This window comes from Falco punctatus, assembly GCF_963210335.1.
Source record: "Falco punctatus genome assembly, chromosome: 7".
Lineage (NCBI taxonomy): Eukaryota > Metazoa > Chordata > Aves > Falconiformes > Falconidae > Falco > Falco punctatus.
In genome coordinates this window covers 37,548,036-37,569,197 of record NC_137587.1, presented here as the reverse complement: position 1 = coordinate 37,569,197, position 21,162 = coordinate 37,548,036, and the positions used below count along the sequence as shown (strand labels likewise).

The 21,162-nt window shown below is 40.8% G+C and overlaps 2 protein-coding genes and 1 long non-coding RNA gene across 3 annotated transcripts in view; 1 reads left to right on the top strand and 2 right to left on the bottom strand.

The window, feature by feature from the left end:
• Positions 1-144: 144 nt before the first annotated feature.
• COA8 (cytochrome c oxidase assembly factor 8) lies at positions 145-8,499 on the bottom strand. Its single transcript, XM_080394876.1, has 5 exons — positions 8,328-8,499; positions 7,456-7,653; positions 6,124-6,187; positions 4,125-4,215; positions 145-1,463 (listed from the first exon to the last, which is right to left on the bottom strand). The coding sequence occupies exons 1-5, from the start codon at positions 8,448-8,450 to the stop codon at positions 1,358-1,360; spliced, it is 582 nt and encodes a 193-aa protein (XP_080251002.1). The 5' UTR covers positions 8,451-8,499; the 3' UTR covers positions 145-1,357.
• Positions 8,500-8,527: 28 nt separating this feature from the next.
• On the top strand, positions 8,528-13,920 carry BAG5 (BAG cochaperone 5). The gene is made up of 2 exons (XM_080394864.1): positions 8,528-8,688; positions 9,437-13,920. The coding sequence occupies exon 2, from the start codon at positions 9,465-9,467 to the stop codon at positions 10,815-10,817; it is 1,353 nt and encodes a 450-aa protein (XP_080250990.1). The 5' UTR covers positions 8,528-8,688; positions 9,437-9,464; the 3' UTR covers positions 10,818-13,920.
• Positions 11,445-21,162, bottom strand: part of LOC308066919 — a 26,851-nt gene continuing 17,133 nt past the window's right edge. The window contains exon 2 of the long non-coding RNA XR_013929368.1: positions 11,445-16,739. This is a non-coding gene — a long non-coding RNA (uncharacterized lncRNA). The remainder of the gene's footprint in view (positions 16,740-21,162) is intronic.

Sequence of the window (21,162 nt, the reverse complement as noted above, 5' to 3'; positions counted from 1 at the left end):
AATAACATTCACAAATATTTTCCTACAAGTGTTGGTTATCACCTCAGCAAACATTATTAATTTACTAATAACACAACAGTTAAAAACCACAATCCAGTGACTGTTTTAGCCCCAATGATATCATCATTGTAAGAAACAGTGTGATCCTCTACTATATCATCAATATTTATTTCATCTTGCAAAGAAATTACTACTGTTGATACTGAAAAAGCTCTTATTGCTCCAGCTGAAAAAGCCTGTGAATAAATCATGTCATGTTTAGATACGAAAAACAGATCAATGACTACTGAGCTGACATTTCCAAAAGCAGAACCTTCCCTACTGCATAGCTTTAGGAAAACACATTTCATTAGATAACATATATTCTTTATAACAGAATCCTCTTAGTAGGTACTGTACCAAAACAATTGCACTGTATAAATGGGACAGGGAGAACATTCCGAGGAAGAGAAATTATTTTAAATTACAGATACATGGCATAGTATTTTGAGTCTTTACTTACACCTTCCCATTGATGTTACATACCTGGAGGCCAGAAAAATCACCCTCAGGCGAGCTGGAGTGCCTCAGAGAAACTGGCGAGAATAGCACATTTTTTGAAAGAAATGAACCAGTATAAAGCAGTGCATATTAGTACTAATGTTGTTCTCCTCCATACAGCCAAGTATCGGTTTCCTTTCCTATTAGCAATGCATCAGTTTCATTGCTCAGCAATGTTAGAGGTCCAAGGGGGCCAAATTCCTTTTAATTAAAACAAAATTATCTAAGAAGATCCTACTGAATTAGTAATTTATGTGAAAACATCTTAAATCTTTATTACAAATAGTAAATAATCACACTGAAAGAGGATTATTCCAAACTGATTTTATATATATATATATATATACACTCACAAATCATACTTTTTCCTTCAGCCATGTTTTATTACTTACGGATAGTTACTGCCCCAGACAGACAACTGCTGCAAAATGAGGCATTTTTGTCTTCTATACTAATATGGCTAGTGGAGACAACATTATCTGACTGGAGTTCCGGTGCAGCACACTGAATCACATGTTATTTTGCAGTTGTGACTCTGGTAAAAATGTGACAGCTGTGATCCACTCCATTTAATGTAAATGAGGAACAGCTTTTAATAGCTTTCTCAGATGTGTTTTGATTGGGAAATATTTTAGATATTCTTGGAATAAAAGGTAAAGGAAATTTACATAGTGATTATAAATTAAGACCAATGACAACTTTTATTTACAGAGTTTAACAAACAGATTCAAGCAATTGTTACATTAACCATTCAGACTCTGAACATCATTAGTTTATAGCAGGCCTAACTAGTGTCACATTCTTCCTGGAGCTGTGATTAATTTCCAACATTTTTCTTTTTCCAACGAAGGCACCTCAGAGCTCTTGCCAGTGCTACTTGTCCCATGAGGAATGTGATAGTAAAGTTACGTTTATACCAGTCTCTAGGATTCCAAAGCCAGGAAAATTATCAGCACACAGAACAAGAACAGGAAAAGGTACACAATTATAATAAAATACCCTTTGGCATCGACAAATGACAATTCAGGGATGACCTGCATTTTCCATTCTTTGTGGGAACACTTTTCCTGCTTAATGACAGTTAAATAACCTATGAAAAGGTCTATGTGACTATCCACATCCACAAACAGATAACATGGGGACTGTAGGGCTACAATCATTGAGAGCTTAACTGTAAAAAAGTTAAGGGATGGATAGTTTTATGACCAACTGTATCTGAAGTCAGGTAAGATAAAATAACTGTAACCATATCTCATGTTTCAGAAGTAAAGCCGATCATCAAGCTATCTAGAAGAATTTCCTGCCAGTGCTGTGCTATGGGTAAGACTTGTTTGTGCATGCATGAAGATGCATGTGTTGGGAAGGGCATAGTTGGTCACCTATAACTATGGAAAAAAATAAAATAGAAGTCACACCTCAAAGACTAATTGTATAACTCAAAACAGGATTTTTTTTCTAGAAAGAAAAAAATATATTAGAAATATAATGCAGTACCTTTAAAGATGATGCCTTTTATATTGCCAAAGTTAGCCTTTGCATCTTTAAATAGTTTTTATGAAGCATGCATAGCTTCTGAAACCAATTCAAGATATAGATAGGAGAGTCTGTATCAGCCCTTTCTAACGTCTCAGAACTTGCTTCAAATTCTTGCCCCTGTTACAAACTAACATCACAATTTTTTTCTGGTTTCTAACAAGTACCCCACCCCCATTTTGTAAAATGTCATAGAAGCAGCAAAATATTGTAGAACTAGCAGGGAATATTAAACACTGGGATTTAGGTCTTCTCTTGAGATCTCTGTGGGAAACCTTGCATGTAGAGATCTAACATAAACCTGAGATACTAACCTCTCAGTAAGGATAGTAGCCAAGATCATGCTGACAAGCAGCACTGAGCTACCCCCTCAGATGTCATGTTGAATCAAAACATCATGTTAATATCACAACTCTTTCTTTTACCCTTTCATGCCTCATTTCCTGTACCCTTCTCAAATTTTTTCCCCTAAACTAGACTGTAGTTCTAGTCTGTGTACCCTGAACTAAATATTCATGGCATCTATGCACAGTCATTGCTTCAATTTTAATACAATTTTAGAAGTTACACACTTCAGCGGCCAGTTTTCAGGCCAGCTCGCAACACCGCAAAAGAACACACAGCTGGATGCATAAACAGATTTTTATAAATATGACGCCTCAAAAATCCTAGTGCCTGGAAAAAGCTCCGCCGCTTCCAGGGCTGTGCAGTTCCACTTTGAAACTACAATGCAGCTGACACTACCTGATTTTACAAGGCAGCAACAAGGAAGGTCATGTTTAGACACAAAGCCTGAACTGTCTTACCATGAAGACAGGATACTGTCCCGAGGTTGCTGCAACAATGGCAACTGGTGACCAGTTCTAAGATAAACAATTTGCTTTCTCATCAGCTATAGGCAATTTGAACAATAATCATCTTGTAAAAAATTATTTTTAATTTTCCATCTTTTCATGCCGTTGCTTAGGTTTATGGTGAGATTCCTCCCAGCCCCATGGACAAGACAAGATGTGCAGATTTAAATATTTGTTACAGGGAAATTGTTATTACGGTGTAGTATGTTATGGTATACACACAATACATACAGAGAACCCTAAACCACAATTTGTTATAGATCAGTTATAACGATGGTAGAATTCTCACTAGCATTACACCACTAGGAATGCAGTTACACTTGACACCTTTGAGCCCAATAATCTTTCAATCCAATACAGAGAAAGAACTGAAGTTGTGGTTTCATATTCAGTGGGCAGTGCTACTGTAACTGGATTAAGTGCTATCCTCCCCCAGCTTCCCATTCCTTCCTCATTTCTAGCCCTCTACCAAGTGTGCACAGCTACTTGCAGGGTAACGTGTGTTTGCAAGTCATTTCTCAGTCATTTTGGATTCCAAACCCCGTTTATCAAGCTGTTGTATAAACAGTAAGACTGAAACAATGCAGTAGATGTTGTGAAGAAGCACAGTGGAACTAGGCTTACCCAGCTGTAGCTGAGGTTCTACACAGGATGAGTTTATGCAATCATTTTACTAGCTTTAGCACTAGCTTTGCCACATAAAACCCCCTGAAACTCAAGGCTAATCACTTTCGCTTTTACTGTGTGCTTGCAAAATGACAAAACTAAGAATGTTAAATATTATTTTCATTAAACAATTTTCCTTTGAGATTAATCGTATTTACTAGGCCTTAAGTCAACTAGAATCTGTTATATTGAAATTTCAAGTTTTGTTCACATATTTATCAGAGTCAGTTCGCAGCATGAAAAGATCCACGCCGTAAGAGAAACAACTGAGTGCCTGATCTTGTCTCTCTGAATCTTAGACACGAGATTCATCTCGCTACTAAATCAACAATAAGCAGTGGAAAAACTCAAATGATAATACAAATTTCTGTCAAATGCTAACAGCATTTTAAAAAAATAATTTTCTAAAGTGAAAATTAGACAGTTTTAGGTGCTGTTTTACCAATTACAGGGAAAAAAGTTCAAATTTTAAATTCAATCTTACGCCTTTAGACTGTAATGTGTAATAACCAACAAATACCTTCTACATACCTGTTATACTGCATATGCTTTCTAAAATTTTTACTTAGAAAGTCCTTGTAGAAGTCAGCCATTTCTTCTGCATTCAGTGTTGTTTTTTGACCTGAAAATAAGTTTTGGCATAACAGTGTCAAGCTAATTATTTGCATTAAAGCACTGGGTTCAGATGCAGGAGAGTTAGGTCTGACTCCTTGCTCCTACAAGTTTCCTTTGTAACCCTGAACAAATGCATATGCTTTTATCCTCTGGCTTTTTAAAACTTATATAGGGAACACAGCAGATTAAAAATACCATCACCTTGAAGATAGCATAACTCTTAAGCCCTTATTACTTCTGCAAGTCACCATGTTTATCAGATCTTAGATTATTTAAGGAACTAGTGGACTCTGATAGAAAAGTATCTATCCTTTGAGTAAAGTTAATCCCTTGTGTGGCTGAAGTCTAAACAGCACCAGTAAGAGCACTTAGTAACTTAAATTCCCCCCTGTAAAGCAAGTCAATAAATATAGTCACTATCCATGACTGACATGGTATTTTCAGATGTACATTTTCTTCTGTTGCTACTGATAAATTTCAAGTAACTTAAAGTAGTGTATGTTCTGAGATGTCAGATTTATTAACAGTATAGTAGACAATTATTTTTTGAAGAAGCAAGTACAACAGATGACTTTGAATATGCCACTCTCATAAGCAGAATACAAGAGGAGATGGATTCTCTCCACAGACTAAGAAAAGAAAACCTGTGGCTACAGCACACATGTAGAATCCTGAGAACCAGCACATATTCTCAGCCTACCAGGTAATTACTATGCAAACTTCCTGGCACTTTCAGTGTTTCTAAAGTCAGGATGAAATTTAAATGTTCCAGGGGACACGAACACAATGAAGGAGATGGAATTGTGATATTCAACTTGTTGCTGTTCCAAAATGCTCTTTAGGGCTCCTGAGACTGATCACAGAAATTTAAATTATTGATCAGTTCTATTTGTCATTATTTACAAAGCTAGTATATTACAATGGATTAATAAACTATGGGATAAGTTTATTCTACAACTATTCGAAGGCTGCCTACTTAACACCTGTAGTTAATTTGTTTCTTCATACTGGTATCAGCAGAACTGATTGTAGATTCACTTACATATAAAGAAAGTAAGTTTTATTCCAACACTTCACATATATTGTTATTTCTCTTTATTTTTATATACACACATGCAGCTGTATTATAGAACAGAGTTAATCAACATATTTCTAAGAGATGTACATGCTTACTATTTTTACTTTTTATTTCTAGGCTATAAAAGCAAGCCAAACCAAAACAGCAATACAAAAGAAGCATTTTTGAAACAACACAGAACTTAATTAAAATTATTTCTCAACAATACAGTGATCACCAGGATACAAACAGAAGGGGAAAATAATAGTCCGTGATATACACAATGTCAGAACAGATACTTTAGTAAACTCAAACAGATCATTATTCTGTGAACAAAATGTTCAACCTCATACTACAATGGCCAATTCACTGTCACTATGAAGGCATCTCGTTTTCAATTTCACATGATGAATTAGAGAAGCAACTATTTCACAGCAACTGTGCTCAGGCAAATAGCAGCTGCTGTCTCCTCAGAAGCTGTCTTATTCTTCCTCAAGGAAAAATATTGTATTAATTGCATACACTATGGACCTGAAGCCAAAAAATGCTCTATTGGCTTAGGAGGTATGAAAGGAAAAAGCTCCTTCCTCCTTAGACTAGACTACAGAATTATTGTATTACTTGGCTACAATTTCAGCACATCAGCTGCGGGGAAGGAATTAGGGATGAACAGTGCAACAGATGATCTGATGCCCACATGCACATCTCTGAAGAGCTCCTCCCCTCTTTTTATCATTCTCCTGAAAACAGTTCTTAATTCTGCCCTCAAGATTTACTTGTGACAGATCACAAAGAGCACAAACAGAATTCCAAGTTAAACAGAATGCATCCTAAACTATAAACAAACATCTCACTAACCTGTTTCATCTCTCATTTCCAGACCCTTGGCTTTAAGTCTTGAATAAATAAATTCTTCTTTTTCCTGAAACAAGGTTTTCCACATTAGAATCTGATGTCCTTAGTCCTTGAAATTAACCATTGTTTTTAATCACATAGCAGTGTAGTGCTTAACACCTTCTGAAATAACCAGCAATATTCACTATACTTGGAAACATCACCAAAACATTTTCCTGAATCCAGCGAGTTAGTTAAACTGGTAACTTTGTCACTTAGATCCTGCTACGTGCATGCATTCAAGTAAGTGTTCTACTGAAACCACTCAGTATTGCTTGACAGGATCTGAACATTCAGTTTGTAAGAAACTATTAAGATGGCTTTAAACTGAAAAAGGGTAGGCTTAGATTGGATATAAGGAAGAAATTCTTTACTGTGAGGGTGGTGAGGCATTGGAACAGCTGCCCAGCGAAGCTGTGGATGCCCCATCCCTGGGAGTGCTCAGGGCCAGGCTGGATGGGGCTGGGAGCAACCTGGGCTGGTGGAAGGTGCCCCTGCTCATGGCAGAGGGTTGGAACTAGATGATCTTTGAGGTCCCTTCCAACCCAAACCATTCCATGATTCCATGTACTGTAGTCTCAAGTTAATTTGAGTAGAGAAAAACATGCAGCCTTTAAAAACTGAAGTTTCTTAGATCGAAACAGAATAGTTATTTGTACATAAGCTTTTCAAACTTAAAAAGCAGTTCTATGGAATTAAAAAACAAGCTTTGTTTTGTCCTCTGAGATCTTTGCAAGTTGGGGAGGGTATGATGATCAAAGACCATCACAAACTATGGTGCACTCCTGAACTGTTACAGTTCTTCCAACAAAATTCAGTGTCTTTAACCAATGCTGCGATCAGGAAAGAAGACAGACCATGACTGAAAAGTCTGTGCTTTTAGCTTTGTTGGGGTTTACTGCCAGTGAAACAGGGCACGTCCCCGATTTACCCTTGGTGATTATACCCAGTTTCTCTCACGACAGAGCAAGAGCTGCAGAACCATCTTCAACAGCCACTCTAGTCACAGACAGGTCTTGCATGTAGGGTGGCTACTTTTTATTTTCAGTGCAAGACAGGAAAACGGCTAATATCATTATATGCCACTAAGCAGCAATAAGTTTAGTTTTGTATGTCATTTTAAAGAAATGAATGACAAAAAAATTCCACAAAGGCTCTGTGCTTACTAAAAGAAACAGTATCAATTACCACCCAGTAACAGCAGGAGAACTGAATATTACTTCACAGAGACCAAACTGCCTGATTTCAGGTGGGTGTGCCGGAGCTGAGCAGCACAGGGTGTTGCAGTGGGCTCACCTGGCGGAAGGCGCAGTTGTGCAGTGCCCAGAAGCGCTGGTCACAGGCCTGGGACTCCTGCCGTGCCTCCCGCAGCCGCCGCTCCAGGGGTGACTCCTCAGGGGGCACGTAGAAGATGACCGGGCGCAGGTTGGAACGTGTGTCGGGGGGGCCAATCCAGTCATTACGCGAGTGTGCAGGGGGGCTGAAACCCAGGCCCTTGAAAATACAGGCAGAATTCATTACAACCAATGAGACAGACTCCAAAACTCCACACAACCTTCAAACATAACAGCATAACAAGTTCAGAATTGTGCGCATTCATTTACCCCGACTGAAAGCAATGTGATACATTTAAAATTTATGTTTATTTAGAAGTACGCTACAGAAAAGATACCTTCAACTCTTCCAACAGACGCAAATCTTTGTTATTTCCAAAAAGCAACTTTTTTTCTAAAATTTTTCTATCACTGATGTTCTACTTCCTTAAAATATTTGATGGCACGAACTAGCAAGTACGTAAGTCTTCATAATGCTACTTTCTTCGTGCATCCCTGCAAACACGCAGAAGCGTGCAGCTTTTCAGGCCGGGCTTAGTGAGATCTGCTCCAACAGCCCGTGACTTACCGCTCCGTTTGTGAGCGCGTTTTACCTCCCGTGTGCCCCCGCACCCCACCCGCGGAGGCCCGCCTGGGATTTACAAACACCGGGGGCGCTGGAAAACACGTAAACAACGCGAGGCCGCGGGAAAGGCAGGCTTTTACCGGGACGCGCTGCCGCGGGGGCGGCCTCCCCCGCTCCCCCCTCAGAGCTCCGTGAGGGCGGGAGATCCCGAGGCCTCCCCGCGGCAGGCCGGCTCCAGGGCGCAGGAGCTGCTCCCCGCCCAGATTTACCGCGTTCTCCTGCCGCTCTCCGCGTCCAGCGGCGGGGCCGCCGGCGGAGGAGGAGAAGGGAGCGGAAGAGAGGAGGAGGCGGCGGCGGCAGCCACCCCACCGCAGCACCCTGGCAGCCGCCATCGTCTGCCGGCGCCTGGCGCTTTACGGCGGTGTCGCAAAGGCAGGGGCGGGCGGGGCGCGGGGCGGCGGCCGGGGGCGGTGCTGGGAAGGGGCCGCGTCGCTCGGCCGCGCCGTTCCTGCCCCCCGTGGCCGCCCGCCCGGCGGGGCGGGGCGGGGCGGGGCTACCGGTGTGCGTCCCGCTCGGCCCGTGGCGCAGCGCCGGGCCGGGCAGCGGATCCCTCGGCCGGGCGACCGGCGGGTGAGGCGGGCCGGGAGGGAGGGAGAGTGTACCGGGCGGCGGCGGTGAGGGGATTTGCGGCGGGGGCGGGGGGGAGGCGGCGGCCGCCGAGCCTCTGCTCAGCGTGCCCTGGGCTCCCCCGGGGTGGCCCGGTGTCATCGCCACTCCCCGCTTCCTGGGGCCCCATCGCCGGGGGGTGCGGGCGGGAGGTGGCTGCCATGGAGGGGCCGGGCCGGCGGGTGCTGCGGGGCCGCGGGGCGCGGGCAGGGGGGACCCTGCCGGTGGCCGTGTGCCCCGGGGGCCGGGAAGGGCCCTGCCGGGGCCGTGCGCCCGGGGGCGGGGGGGCCGTGCGCCCCGGGGGCGGGGGGGGGGCCTGCCGGGGTTTGTGCGCCCCGGGGGCGGGGGGGTCGTGCCGGGGGCCGTGCGCCCCGGGGGCGGGCGGCCTTTGCCGCTGTTCCCGCGGGCTGCGGGCGGCCGGTCCGTGCGGCGGCGCCTGCAGAGGCCGAGCGGGCGGGGAGAGCTGCAGGCGGCGGGTAAAGGCGGAGAGCTGGCGTGTGGTAACTAAAGCATCACCCCTGCAGCCCGAGCGGGAGGAGGAGGTGTGCGGCGGTAGAGGAATGGCTATGAAATACCAGCCGAGCGGTTTATTCCTGTCGCTACACATATTTAAAATAGCTGTAATGCTGAAGTGCTTCAGAATGTCGTTTAAGTTGCGGTATGTGCTTGCATAGCACTTTATTAATGACCGGTCTTCTCACTTTCCTTGTAGTTCATCTGAAACTGGACAAAAGAAGAGAATGGATATGGGTAACCAACACCCATCCATAAAACGGTTGCATGAAATACAGAAGGAAGTCAAAGAGATTGAACAGCAAGTGGTTGTCTTCAGTGGTCTCTCTACTGATCGAGATTACAAGAAATTAGAAAGGAGTCTTACTAAACAGCTCTTTGAGATTGATTCTGTAGACACCGAAGGAAAGGGGGATATTCAGCAAGCCAGGAAGCGAGCTGCTCAGGAAGCAGAGAGGCTGCTTAAGGAGCTGGAACAAAATGCAAACCATCCGCGCAGACTGGAAATAGAGGCTATATTCAAGGAGGCACAGTCACTTGTGGAACGTGAGATCACACCCTTTTACGAAGGAGGTAACTGTATAAGCGACGAATTTGAAGAAGGTATTCAGGACATTGTGTTGAGGCTCACCCAGGTGAAAACCGGAGGGAAAGTTTCTTTACGCAAAGCAAGATATCGCACTCTGACAAAAGTATGTGCTGTTCAGGAGATTATAGAAAGCGGTGTAAAGCAACAGCTGTCCCTGCCACTCTCTAATGATGCGCATCCTTCGGTCTCCAAAATTAACTCTGTAATGTGTGATGTGAACAAAGCAAGAGGAACTCTTATTGCGCTTCTTATGGGAGTGAGTAGTAATGATACCTGCAAGCATCTGTCCTGTGTGCTTACAGGCCTCATTGCTGATTTGGATGCTTTAGATGTCTGTGGTCACACGGAAATAAGAAATTACAGAAAGGAAGTCGTAGAAGAGATCAATAAATTGCAGAAGTACCTGGACTTGGAAGAAGAAGCAAATTCTACTCACGCTTATGATTTGGCACAAAACCAGTCCATTCTAAAAATAGAAGAGATCCGTAAGAAAATGAAGGAAGTTAATTCATTACTTTTAAAAACAGAAAATGCTTCTGATTTGTATTTAGGATCCAAAGCAGAATTGCAGGGGTTAATTGCCCACTTAGATGAGGTGAGTCCAGGAAAAAACCCCTGTATTAGAGAAGCCAGAAGAAGAGCAGTAATAGAAGTTCAAACTCTTATAACATACATTGATTTGAAGGAAGCACTTGAAAAAAGGCAAATGTATTCTGAGCAAACTGCTGCCGAACATCAGTCTCATAAAGCAGTTTGGACTGTTCTTGGAAACTTGTCTCAAATTCAGCAGGAGGTGATTTCATTTGATGGAAACAGAACGGATAAAAATTACATGAGATTGGAAGAACTTCTTACGAAACAACTTCTAGCACTTGATGCTGTTGATCCACAAGGTGACGAGCGGTGTAAGGCTGCCAGAAAGCAAGCAGTAAAGCTTGCGCAGAATATTCTTTACTATCTGGACATGAAAACAGATGAATGGGAATACTGAAACAGCCATGGCCTAACACAGAACATTTTTTCCTTTGGCACTTTATGTAGATCACTGGCAGCGCATAATAAAAGTGGTGTGTTCTGTGCTTGCTTAAATCACGAGATTGCATAAGCAGTTGACTTGGCTATATGTCTGCTATCCCACGCAGTCACCCACTTGCCATGGCAACTGTCAGTACACCATCAGCAATTCTGGTCATTGCTACAAGCAAAGAAGTGCAATTCTCTGAAGGAATAGTTTAATACTTGATCAAATGGTGGCTTCCCCCCCGACCCCCCCACCCCGTTTTTGTTTTAATAACCTTGTGCAATGTTCAGCGAGTGCAGATTTATTAAATGTGGGGAATCTTCCTTATGGTACAGTGCTGGCAAAACTATTTTAAAAAGACTGGATATGAAAATTAGTTTTCAAGCATGAGGCTCCATCCAGCAACTTCACAGCAGTCTGGATATACTCTTAATGTGCTGTTACGACAAAGTATTAAGGGCAAAAAACCTGCTGGCTTTTGGGTTGTACTTGATTTATTCCATCCATCACACCTTTCTGGGTGTTTAGATTTCTAAGTTAATGGAGCTGGAATGCCAACTGCAAATTAACATTTACATAGGCAAAGCCAATTAGGTCTTTTTTTTTTTTTTCTTTTTTTAATACCAGAGCCCTTTGATTTGCAAAACCAGGTCTTTTGTTAGGGAAAAGTCTTTCAAATTACTCCTTTAAGGTACTGAGGCTTGGAGAGGAAGATCTGTACATACATACTGGTCAGATAAACGGATGTTGAGGATTTCAGCTGCCATCCATAAACCCCTGAAAACTGCACTGAACTTTATTTAGGGGCTGCTTTGGTGTCTTTTTAAACTCGGTTGTTAGATCTGGTTTCGACTTTTCTTTTCACAAGAAAACAGGAACAGAAATTCACTTTGAAGTGAATGAGCATTTTGGAATTATTTTTGTAAAATTAGGTAGCGAGCTATAAAGATGTCCTCGATGTAAATGTGTGTTACATATTTTATACTGGTCAGGTGTGGTTTCAAATATGTCTTGGAAAGGACTTGTGGCAAATGTCTCTCTTTGCAACTCATCACTTAATTGTTTTAAAAACTTCATAAATAAGCTTGCTTGTACTATTGTATGTACCTACCTTTTTATTTGTGGCTGCTAGTGCCAATCACATTTCTACTGGAGCATGTTTTTTGGCATTTTTTTGAGAGCATGGCATTGAAATGAATTAATTATAAAGATATATTGAATTATGGATATTTTTGCACTTAGCTCCTTCATGTTGAATTAATGAATTATTGTTCTATAGATGATGATTTGCACCACTTTAAGGAGTAAAAACCATTTCGGATGTTAAAATAAATATTTTTAGATCTATTTTTGACTGATTAGAGATGACAGTACTGTCTGTGAGAGACAAGTGCCTTTATGACACCACTAACTTGCACCGTCATATGTAGATATAGGAACTGTTTACTGGCAGCTTGATATATTTGTAATCTTTGCAAACTGGATTTCTCACATATAGATATATATAATTCTACTATAATATCTGTCAAATTAATGTAATAGTTGAAAATTGTTCTCTAGAATCCTGAGAATGAATATCGAATTTGGGAAATAAGTGTTCTGCTTATAAACGAATGCATTGACATGGGGATGGGGGACTTGGGGCAGGTCTTTTGTGCCTATTGCTACAGGAAGGAGAGGATATGTTTGCTCCACAACATGCTTTGAGATGTGGATGAAAGGCTGTGTAACTTCAGAGTGTGAATATATTTTGTTTGTGATTGTACAGGTGATAGCTTTGCAAATTTACTTGCCAAAAATGATCTATTTTTTCAACTGAGTACAGTGCCTGAGGCACAGTTTGGCAATGACATAATGTTTGTTGGAGGATTCTCTGCTCCTTCAGAGGTACAACCCCATTGAATTTATCTCTTTTTACCTCAAAAAAATCATATCCCCTAGTTAAAATTCCAATCTATTTATATATTATGTGGCTATTTTATTAGAATATTAACAATGTTATACACCTGAATTATTTTACTCATTTCAAGCTTTCTTCTTGTTCAAACTGCAACTTCTGATTTGCACTTATGTTTTTAGGAAATGAAAGAATTTGGTAGTGTAATGGTGGTGTTCTTTTTTCTTTAGTATTACTGTCAGGTCTGCAGTGGTTACTTGTTTAAACGTTTCACAATTTAGTGTCTGTGTTCATTGGAGGTTATGTGTGGCTTTATAAATGTTTGATGCACTCAGATAAAATGAGTAAGTATAGTTTTCAGATCTGTTCTATTTTAAATTTCTATGTCTTTTAGCTTTTCTGAATGAATTATTACGCCTGTGTCTCTAAAAAGGCCAATGTGTAAGGTTAGTGTAATTTTGACTGAGTAGAGTTCATTTGCAAGTTATGTGAATTAAGTTTTTTTCCATTGTTCTGTAATCTAATAAATCGGCTATTTCAATTCTATGGTAAAATCCTCATCTGGAATGGGATTAATTCAGTTTTTGCATGAATGAAAGTAGTAAACTAAATATGCGTAACCAAAAAATTAATGCACAGATTTCTCGAGATCTTGTCCTGAAGAATGTAATTTCTGTTTTTTATATCCAAAGATTGAGGGACACACAACTTTTCTTTCCTATACAGCAGGCTGAAATAATCAGCAAAATGTAAATAGATCAGATTGCAGAAGCCTGCATTTTAATACTATACTGAAATATGATAACTTTTCTATGTGCTGTGTTACTTAACTTAGAGCAAAATAAATAATTGGATATTTGGGGGAGAGACAGTCCTACTTCATGATTCCTATTTGTTAATTGTATTCCTTTTAAAATTAGTTTTCTTTAGTTATTTCAGTGTTTATTTTTGTTGTTTACCACTCTAAGTGGTTTTTCTATTTTATCAGTTTGGAGATTTTTGTTAAATATGATTCCTACTTTCTCAATTTAACAGAAATTATATTATGTGTTCCTTATGGTGTATATGTCTTGATTTATTGCTGTGTAGGATATGGCATTTGTATATGCAAACTCAAGATTAAATATTGCAGTGTTATATTCTTGATTATTAATAAAAATACATTACTACCTTTTATTAGGTATTCATTTGAATGTTGTGCCCTGCTGCCTTTCTCTGTTTATTTTTGAATGTGAGTTATCAGAATGTAAATTATTTTCATCTTAGAGAAAGTGTTTTTATTAAACATGTAGACATAAAGCTCCCTTTTTTGTTTTGTTGGGTTTGTTTTGGGTTTTTTTCTCCTTTAAAAGTTTGGGTTTTCACAGCTGTATTTATAAAAATAAAGTTCTTTGTGTGGAAACCACTCCTACCTCTACTTGCTAAATCTGATGCCTTTTGGTTTTCTCTGCATTGAACCTTACATTACAATCATTACATTGGATCATATAAATAGGTGTTCTGTATCATAGAAACATCAGTCATTGCTCGCATTCTTTCTCGAGCAGTGGCTTTGCATGCTCCTGGGCTTCAGCTGGATGATCACTGCAAAAATGCTTGTGGCTGTTCTAAGATTCCGCCACTTTTCTGTTGAAGGATGCTGCCTTAACAGATGAGCTTGCAAAACCGATGGTGTGAAGTCTCTTCATGTGCAAAATCAATGTGGATTAAGGAACCTTTGGTAGGAGTTAAGGCAATCTGAGTTTAAATGGTGTAGATGAGGCATATTCACATGATCGTCCTGATGGCTCAGTATGTTTGCTCAAGATGCAGTAAACCAAGTTAGCAGTTCACTGCCGATGGAAATCAGAAATTCTGTTTCTGCCCAGAAAGCTGCTGGCTTTGTGCAGTTTCTGCTGCTTGGCCATCTCCTATGAGCTGATTTAATCCAACAGGAGAAAACAGACTTAACGAGAATGGAGTAGGGAGTTTTCTGTGGGCTTAGTGGGTCAAATTTGCTTGTAGAAAGGCATGAGGGCCAGAACTACTGCAAAATGAATGGGTGGGTCATGCAGCAATTTTAAGATTTTCAATAGCGGTTAAGTCATTGGATCAACCTGCGCAGTTAAATGTCTGGAGGAGAAGGAAAGAAAGAAGGTGGCGCTATCAACTCCTACACACAAGTAGGAATTTGCTGCCTTTGTAATGGGATATGATGAAGGCAATGCAAGTGAATCGTGTGGAAAATAAACCCGTTGCTTTCATTTGTCTTGTGTGTTACATAGTAAATTCATGCAGTAAAAAATACACAAGTGATCCTGTTGAAGTGCTGTACACAATCTGGGAAAGTTTTACCCAGAAGACATTTGATAAGAATAAGGTTTATAAAGGTTGAATGTTCTTACAGGTAACAATTTCACTGCGTCTTCTTTTTCTCCCTTGTAACAATGTAGCTTATTTGAAGGAAATGGGCTCTTCAAAGACAAGCACATCAGCTGGGCAATGGCCCTTTATGTTGCTAACCTGGCTGCTGACCTGTTTGTCTTGATCAAATGTTTATTTGTCAAAGGAGAGAACTTGCTTTGCTAAGATTTTTTTTTGCCTGTGTTTGGGCCAGGCAGATTTTGGTGCCTGAAATGGTTTAACTGGAAGAACTGTATTTTATTTCCATATAGGTGTATCCTCCTCTCCGGAGAATTCTCAGCTGAGAACTTGAAGGAGTAGGACTTCAGTACTGAACTTACGGATTGAAGACCTGGGGGTTTAAGCTGGTTGCCAGCAGGAGACATATAAGTGGCAGGATCCAGGAAAACATTCCTGCTAGAGGAAACTGCTAGCAGAGACACGACCAAATGTTCAGAGCTGATGTTTTGGGTGAGCTCTGTGTCTGTTCCCCTGTTGCTTATGAGCTTTCATTGAAAAAGTGGATTCGTGGGGGAGTATTCCTTGAAATACTGTCAGGCTTTCTGTTTTAGACAAAGCTGAGACATTGTGTTCAAGGCTTTTGCTGAGCCACAGCAGGGCATGTACTTGTTGTTGGCTGGTCTGGGTATCGTTCTCTTTTGCTGGACGGAACAATTGTGTAGATGGTGCTTTCAGTTATATTAGTAGGCATGTGCATGTCAGCTGAAAGCTGGTCATTAACTGAAGAAGCTGAGGATGAGGTGTGTTTTTGTTGAAGGCTTTGCACAATACTTCCCCTTTCTCTCTGCAGCACTTGGTTCTGGGGACTGCCAAACACAGGTGAATGCATGAATTGCACGCTTGTCAGTTCAAAAATAATGAGGACCCTAAGTCGGCAAACTCTTTCTACAGGACATAAATTGTAGCTATTAAAAATGGAAAAGTGCAATGAGTTTCTTAATTGGGCTATTTCTCCTCAATTAGTTTTGCTAGACAAACTTCTGTGCCACAGGAGTTCCTTGTGAAACCTGTATTTCAGGCAGCTAATCAAAAGCATCTCATGAGGGAAGAAACACAACGATGCAGTGCAATGTTCTTAGTAACGTCCTGTCTTACCTCCCTCCCCGACTGTATCAACTCCGGCAGAGATACCCAAAACCAAATCTGTGGTCATGACCACCAAGAGGTCTATAAGCCAAATAAAAAACCCGAAGAAGCAAAGAGACAAGAAAGGCTGGAGGAAAACAAAACAAAAACCTAGTAAAGTTGTCCAGCTGTGGTTTGACCAACTCCTTTTAGATTTATAGTGTAAGAAAAGCAAGCAAAGCAAAGCTCCCTGTTGCCCTGTTGCAGTTACACCTAGCCCACACCCTGCAGTTCAACATTGTTTTCCACCCTAAGTGCTCCTCCTGGGCATGGTCCGACCTCTAGCTGATGAGGGTTAGCCTTGGTGCACCCTTGGGCAAGACTGTGCCACCCATCTCTAGGGATGCCATAATTACCTTCGTTCTTTCTGAAATGTCTGGTCATGGCAATTCCTTAGCATGCGCTCGGAATATCAGCGTGGCTTGCAGAAGACAGAGTGCAACACGAAGGTTATATCCTGTAATGAACTGGTAAATGGAAAGGATGGTATAATAACTGGTAGCAAGTCTGAGTAAATTATCATTTGCTGAATTTCTTTAGTTTTTTAAAGAAAATTCTTCATAACATTGTTTTATTCAAATCAACCTGTAGCCTATAATCGAATGCCTGTTTCTTACCTTCCAGGTGTGTCATGCTATTACCACATGAAAAGGAGGTTTGAAGAGCTCCGCCGTCTATGGATATTAATGAATGGCCTCTGCTCACTTTCAGACAGCTAGTAAAAGCCAGATTTTCCAGAATACTTAGCATCCCAAAGTTCCCACTGTGACAAGTAAAGCCATGCTTTGGAAAGAGTCCATCCATAGACCCACACACCCTGTCATTTCTTGTCACAGACAACCACAGGATCATCCTTGCAGCTAATCAAGCTGCAGCTTAGAATGGCTTTGCCTTACTCCTCCAGTGAAAGATTGTTCCAAAGCATCATTGCTGTGAGGATTGAGTAACCTAATTTCCAGCATAAACATATTCATGAGAAGCTTTTCTTCTCCCTTAGTGTGTAGTCTAGAATACATTTATAGGGCAGAGCTGAATTGCCTCTCGGCTCCTGTTTTGCTTGGCTACCAAGCAAATACACCCAAACAGGCTGAGCTCCTTTGAAAAACTCTCCTTTCTGAATCCAAAGCAAATTCTTAATAGTCTTTTTCAATTTTTTTCAAGAGTTTTTCCTGTCCCTGAGGTAGGAGTCCATACAGGTACATTGTTTGATGCATTGTTTAAAAGAAGTCTAAAAAAAAAAAAGTTGTATCACATTTGTAGCACCGCAAATGTGAAAAACTGAACTATGTATTTTTAGTACTTTCTTCATGGCATTGTCTTCATGCCCAGCCTGTTTTGCTGTTTGGATATTCTAGCAATCAATAATTTTGAGTGGCCTGCAGAAAAGGAGTGGAAACATTTTCAACCTCTACTAGGTATTTTTTTAGCAACAGTAGGTGTGTTGCTTGAGGAACCATGTGTCAGTGGTTTTTAGATCAGCAGCTGTCACTGATGGTTTCACTTGGCTATAAGCATGAGGGGTTTTAGGCAAGTACAATAGAATCCAAACTAGATCAAAAGCTTCCGCGGGGAGAGTCCACCCCAATTCATCACAAAGATCTTTGAAATCATCAGTTAAAAGAGGACACTGTTCATGAAGTGTGGCCTTAGTGTAGAAGGATGATTTACATTGCTATGATGTATAGATGTGCTTTCAAATTTGAATTGAGTACAAAAGTCTTAAGAAAAAATATCTAATAACTTACAGAATATCTTGCTGAACATACATACACATGAACATTCATATGGTGTGTGTGCTGTGTTTTCCAACCTTCCTCAAATTAGAAACTCAAAAGAAATACATATGGCAAATTAAAATCTACTGACAAGAGTTGCCTTTTGGGAGCTTCTAAAAGGATGCCAGGGATCGCTGGGAGTCTGCAGAAGACTAGTTGTGAGGTGGCTCCCTGCAAGGTTTACATAAATTTACAGCAATGAGGGCAAGTAATCTAAAATAAATAATAAATTACAGAAATGCAGTACAGCCAGTGAAACCTCTGCACAGCTTCTCAGCACCCCTGTTTTCAGGAAAGAATCCAATTTATTGTCTCTTGTTTCTACAGAGCTTTGACTTTCTGATGTATTTTGTCTCTGTCTTTTGTTATAACCCTTAATTCAGTTTTGTGGCAGGTTTCTTAAGTTCTGTTTCTGGTTTATCTTGTTCTTCCCAAGCATGAGTTGCTTCCCAAGTTACTAATTCTTTTGTGTATGCTGTTTCCACCACTTCACCAATGGCTGAATTATTTCTCTGTCCTGGTGGAAACCTTACAGTTTACATTCAGGGTGCATTTTTTAGTTGAGTTTTCTGGAAAAGATAAATTTTACTCATTTGGTCAAACTGGAGACCCTGAAAAAATACATGCAGTCTACACGAGTGGACGAGTCATGGATCTCTGGGACCAAGGCTCTGGTAGTTGTGAAGAAACCATTTAAACTAAAATGCAAGACAGCTGGGAGGACTTTATGAGCAGAAAAAGAGGACATTAGGAGATTGTAACAACAAATAAGAAAGCATGAGAGGGTAGAAGAACTGTGAACCAGGTGACTAAAAAATAGTAATATTGCTGATATACGCAGCTGATGGAAGGAGTCGGGGGACGGGGTGTGGAATGGGGCGTCAGGAGCCAGCATGACGGCAGGGCAGGGCAGTGACAATATTCAGGCTGTCCCAGGAGTCCGGATCGTCAGACAGGTCTGATGATAAGGCAGGTCTGAGGTTAAACCGGCAAGTTGGGGTCAGGGCCCCAGTCAGTGAGTCCAAATAATCAAGGATGGTAACAGTCATATGACAATGATTTAGGCAGGTTTTCCTATTAGGTTAGGGGGTCACTGAAGAGGTGGTAGTAGAAAATAATCAGTGATTGAGTCAGCACAAGGATAAACCCTGGGAGATTTGGGTTTGATCTCAGCTCATAAGGCTGTATTCCTATAAATTCAGAGAGCTGTTCAGCAAAATCAGCTGAATATCTCAAGGACCTGAGCATGGAAAAGGTCTGGACTTTCAGTAACTGTGCAATTTCTGATCATATGATACAAAAACAGCCACATACCAGCACATCTACCAGTTCATGATGCAATTGCATTCCCACTTGCTTCCTAGGGGATGATGCTATATAGGATGATGCCATATGACTGGAGACTGGCAGATGCAATATTTATACGTAATGCAAGGCCAATTGATCTTGACTCACAGAAGCTGCACAGAACCTGATATGGAAATTTGAGTGGTCACTACAGTATCACTTTCAGTTTTGGCACTACCTCACGGAGAGCTTTCTCATGTATTTCTACACAGCTGTCCCTACAGTGTGGCCATAAATGTGAAGATGTTCCTACAATGCACCAGAGACAATATCTCCAGTACAGAAAGGGAAGCATGACTGTCATTGCACAGGGCAGTAGGGAAACCCCCTTTGAAATATCATATGCAATATGAAATATCATATGCACTTTTGGTCATTCCCACTCAGGGAAGCTTAATGACTACAAGAGGTGCAAAACAGACCAGGACAGTGAAGGACCTGCTTTAGTGGAAGGCATTAAAGGAGCTGGGTTTTGTAGCCCAGAGAAATGAAAGCTGAGGAAAAAATGTATGATTGCTCTCTCTAAATAGTAGGGTAAGTATCAAAGATGAAAAAGCAATTACTTAAGTTAATGGATGCTGAGGGCAGAAATACCGATAGATAGAAGTGAGCCAGTCTGGGAATGAGAAGAGAGAATTTCTGAAGGAAACTATATGAGATGTTGCCTTGACTTGGTTACCCCAAAGATACCTTTGATTCCTTGAGTATCTTCACTCCTAAGTCTTCTAGTACAGGTCATTTTTATTTTTATTATTATTATTATTATTAGAAATAATATTTCTATTTAGCTTACTCTTCTTTGGAAATTAATGCATCATCCACTTTAAAGTAGCTATAAGGTTCTGTTAAATTCTTACAGACAGGAAGCCGTGCTGTGATGGTAATGTGGCTAAGTAAAGCCCTCAAGGTGCCCTCAAAACTTAGGAAGTGTACTTTAACTTAGGAAATGCACTTTAATTCAGCTGCCCAATGCACACAGGTTGTAATTACCCTTTTTTAACAGTGTATGAAAAGTTATTAAATATTTATCTTGAAACTCCTTATTCAATATCTGGCTTCACATTTATATAGTTTCCCACAAATAATATAAATCCTACTCTGTACTATACCATTACTAGTTTCATCACAGCCTCAGCAGATTTCACTGACACTGATGAGTTTGATTTCAGAGCACCCGTGAGAGCTCGGGTTGTGTTGTTGTTCCTTGTTCCTAACTGGCTTTGGACACCAGTTGGTGTGAGAGGCTGCACTATACTTACTACACAGGATGTTAAAATTTTGATGGGCACCTCTAACATGCCTTCACTGGCTGTGTGGGAGCACACTTCAGGAGCCCACAGCCACCAAATGAAGATGCTTTTTAATAGGAAACACAGAAAACAGACACCTGGCAGTCACTAAGTCACAGAATCAGCTTGGGAGGGACCTAAGGGGATCATCTCATGAATACCTTTGTGTTAAAAGAGGATTAATATCAACAGATCATGAGAGACCAATATTTGTGTAACCTTCTCAGAGAATCCACATCCTCTGCAGGTAGCCTTTTCTAGGTTTTTACTACTTCTATAGCTAGCAAGTTTTTCCTAACAGGTTCACTCTTCATCTAAAGATTTAAATAATACTGATTTTTTCCCCTTCTTACTCTATCCCCATAAATCTAGAAAGTAATTAAGTAATCATTAGTAATAAATAACTAATCTCCTATTATTCACAGAAAACAGCTGTTTCTCCAGCTCCCCTTTTAGCATTTGCTTTCATAGGTTAAGCA

Excerpts from the sequence above, each read along its gene's own strand:
- COA8 (XM_080394876.1), bottom strand. The coding sequence starts at position 8,450 with ATGGCGGCTGCCAGGGTGCTGCGGTGGGGTGGCTGCCGCCGCCGCCTC. Across the intron at positions 7,654-8,327 it reads GAGAGCGGCAGGAGAACGCG|GGCCTGGGTTTCAGCCCCCC; the intron begins GTAAATCTGGGC and ends TGTATTTTCAAG. Across the intron at positions 1,464-4,124 it reads AAGCATATGCAGTATAACAG|AGACTGGTATAAACGTAACT; the intron begins GTATGTAGAAGG and ends TTGGAATCCTAG.
- BAG5 (XM_080394864.1), top strand. The coding sequence starts at position 9,465 with ATGGATATGGGTAACCAACACCCATCCATAAAACGGTTGCATGAAATA.